At 37.2% G+C, this 3,589-nt stretch overlaps 1 protein-coding gene across 1 annotated transcript; it reads left to right on the forward strand.

Moving 5' to 3' along the window:
• The first annotated feature begins 1,769 nt into the window (after nucleotides 1–1,769).
• LOC147604333 (uncharacterized) lies at nucleotides 1,770–3,273 on the forward strand. Its single transcript, XM_086795462.1, has 2 exons — nucleotides 1,770–2,664; nucleotides 2,826–3,273. The coding sequence occupies exon 1, from the start codon at nucleotides 1,792–1,794 to the stop codon at nucleotides 2,632–2,634; it is 843 nt and encodes a 280-aa protein (XP_086651588.1). The 5' UTR covers nucleotides 1,770–1,791; the 3' UTR covers nucleotides 2,635–2,664; nucleotides 2,826–3,273.
• The last annotated feature ends 316 nt before the right edge of the window (nucleotides 3,274–3,589 follow it).

The following is a 3,589-nucleotide window of genomic DNA, read 5'->3' on the forward strand; positions in this document are numbered from 1 at the left end:
TGAATTTGGAGGTCACAATATCGAGGTGCTATTACATGAAATTTTCCCTCTTTATGGCATGGATTGTGTATTTCACTCACTCAAACCATGTGAGTTTTAAGTGCAAATGAGATTGTGATATATACATGATGGGATTAGATTCAATTTCTTTGTGCAGCACCATTGTGAATGTTTCTTTTGACAGTTGGCATAATCCTTCTCATTAAGGATATTGAAGATTCAATTTTAAAAACTTATCCACTCATTTGATTTTTTATAGAGGGTGTTAACACTCATCTTGCTAAACATTGAAAATGCAGAGGTCTTATGCAACCTCTTCATCTAAATCATAGTTCACTTTTGAAAGAAAAGTAATGATCAATAGTAGCTAGACCACTTATCACACCTGCACATGCGTGCATGCACACACACACGCACGTGTGCACGTTTGTCTCTCTCTCTCTCTCTCTCTCTCTCAAATATCTTTTTCATACTAAATGGCCCATCTCATCACATCTTCTCTCTCAATAATGGTGAGGCATGCTCTTCTTAGCTACCATCAATGTAGGAGCAACCTCTACAATGTGCCTATTCTTCCTCTTAGCAAAACACCATTTTGCTCTAGGGTAAGTGATGTTAATTTTATCTAAAAATTTGTTCATGCGTTCTTTTTAAGAGTTATTGTTTTTGTGTATGCTAGCTTCTTCTATGAAATGTAATCACACGATCAATATGTGATTATTGTTCACGCGTCCTTTGAAGAGTTATTGTTTTGCGTATGATAGCTCCTACTATAAAATGTAATCACGATCGATGTGTGAAAAGGACATTGGCATTATCTACATGCGAAAAACTTACAAAGGCAAAAGTTGCAACTTGTGTGATGGTGTAGGTTGACTTTACAAGGTATATACTTTATACATCTAGCACCACCCAAGAAAAGAGAAGAGATTACAAGTCATTAGGAACTCAAGTGACTTGCAAATCCAGGTAGTGCACCATCATCATATGTGTGTGTGTGTTGGATTGCTTTTCAAAATTTTCAAATAAAGAGGAATGGCTTAGATTTTATACAAGGCTCCTTAGATTTTATTATTATTTTTGGGAGAGGAATGGCCAAATTTTCAAATAAAGAGGAATGGCTTAGATTTTATACAAGGCTCCTTAGATTTTATTATTATTTTTGGGAGAATTTGGGCATTTGACTTTTTGAAACCTTTAAATTGGAGGGGGATGGGCCCATTAATAATCGACGAGAAAAGTGGGTATGCGATGCTTTTTCCACATTGGCTGCACGCAAACTCAATTAAAAAAAGCTTTGAAATCCCCAAAATTTTTAAAAAGCTTTTAAAATTTTTTTAGTTAGATAATGTCGTTAAGTATTTGAAACCCCAAACAATAAACTATATTATAAAAAAAACAAACAAAAAATCAGGTGTTTTTAGCGTAGATTAAACAATTATTTAAATCTCATTAAAAGAAGAGAGAAATTGGGCCAATTATATTAAAAAACAACACTTAAATCTCATTAAAAGAAGAGAGAAATTGCCAAATTTTGCAAAGAATGATCTAATATTTCAACCCCTTTTTTTCAATGAACAATTAAAAAAAAAATCCAAGTTGCAACAGTATTTATTATTCGATGTATATACTCCTCTAAATTAGGAAAATTAAATTCAAATATTTTGTTTTTTCCAAGTTTTAGGTGGGAATTAACGCGCAATCTTTTATGGATGGTTGACTCTCTCTTCTAGATAATCCTCTATTTTCATCAAATTTATCATCAACCACATCAGAGGCTAATTTTGAGCTATGTCTTTTCTGATCATGAGTGGATCCGCAGCAGCTAAGGTAGTCCCTGAATTAGTTGATGTGATTAGAGTAAACTCCATGGATTCTTCTGCTCCAGATGTTCTCATTAAGACTAATCTCCCTCAGAATATCACAGTTGATGATATAATCAAGCTTGCCCACTCTCAGATCATCATGCTTAACAACAGTCCTGCAGCAGAATTAACTGAAGATCAGCTTGATTTGAATCGGCAGCAAGAAGAAGAAGAGGAAAAGGAAGCGATTAACGGTGTTAATCATACTGGATTAGATGAGATGTGGCCGCCAAAGCAATTAGAACAAGATTGCCCATCTAGTCCTACTAATCAGAAACTCAGCATGATGATTGGGGAGGCTAATTATCCTTCTCCGACGCATGATTTACTGTCAAAGAGGGAGAGTTATCGCGGTTCAGCGATGGGGAGGCTCTCGAATGTGGTGGAAGAAAGCGAGTCATTTACAAGGAGGGAGTTTGGATTAAATTACATGAATTACATGAATTGCAGTGCTAATCACGCCGCTAATTACATGCAGTCGAAGAGCACGCCGTGTTCGGCTGCTTCATCGACGTCTTCAACGCAAGCGTTTCTGAATAGGGGGGCGTCGGAGGGCGCGGGCGCCCAGATGGAGGCTATGGAGAGGAAGAAAAAAGCAAAAAAGCAGAAGTCCCTTGCGTCGACGTTATTATGGCCGTTGCTGAAGATCAGAAATGGGTATGTCGGCTGCATGATGAGCCTTGATGGTGCAGGCGACCTGTCTGGTGCGGCCCAAGGAGGCACCTTTGCCACTACCGCCAAATACTTTCCTCTCCAACACAGATTCTAGACACCATGGCTAGCCGTTAATCAACATTCGGTTTGCTCAACTTACCCTTAATCCACCCATTAATCATGTTGATTTGCTTCATCTAGGCTTCTGATTTAGGAGTATCATTAACTCCAATCAAAACTGCCCTAAAATCGGGTCTTTCTACAGAACCCATTTTCATTGATAAGCTGCAGCTGTTGCTGCTGCAGGATGCAGGGAGTGTTGTAATTAATCCAATGAAAATGCACTTAATCATGTTAACCCTTACCAGATTAAGGATAACATCAAGCTTCTGCTACATGGAAGAATGCCCTTGATCAGGCTACAGCGTACCAGATTAAGCATTCATTCTCAATGTCAAGTTGTATCAATCTTATGAGTTGGGCGGCCCTAATCTGGCTTGGATAAACCAGATTAAGAATCCATCTTGAGGGTCCAGCTGCTCCTGGATGGGAGTTCTTAAGCCCTTAATTCTTAGCAATAATCAGCTTCTTTTGCTTGGTATGAAGAAGCCATTATGATGTTAAGTAAGCAGGTTGTGGGTGTTAATCCAAGTTCTAATCACAATTAGCCTCACTCCTCAAAGCACCACTCACGCTTTGTATCACTATAGTTTTCTTTTGTGGGGGTGAAGGTTATGAATAAGAAATGGGACCAGTGAGCTTTAGGTTTTGCATAAGTTTGTAAAAAATAATATCAAGTTTTATTTTCCTTTTTCTTTTTTGGCGAGAGAAAAATCTCAAGGGTTAAATTAGAATAAAAAGCTGTTTCTTATGTTTTATTATCATTAATGCCTTTTCAGTGTTGTATTTTAATGCACAAAACAAAGGAGCAGTGATGACATAAAAAAACAGTCCCTTAGTGTAATTTTCATGGCTCTAATTGAGAAAAACCGGTTGTAATTTTACTAAGCCTTGAATTCAAACATTCAAATTTTTTGGTTATAAAACCGATAAAGCTATACATTCTTTCA

Source organism: Cibotium barometz, chromosome 62 (assembly GCF_041138505.1).
Source record: "Cibotium barometz isolate CiBa-2024 chromosome 62, ASM4113850v1, whole genome shotgun sequence".
Taxonomy (NCBI): Eukaryota; Viridiplantae; Streptophyta; class Polypodiopsida; order Cyatheales; family Cibotiaceae; genus Cibotium; species Cibotium barometz.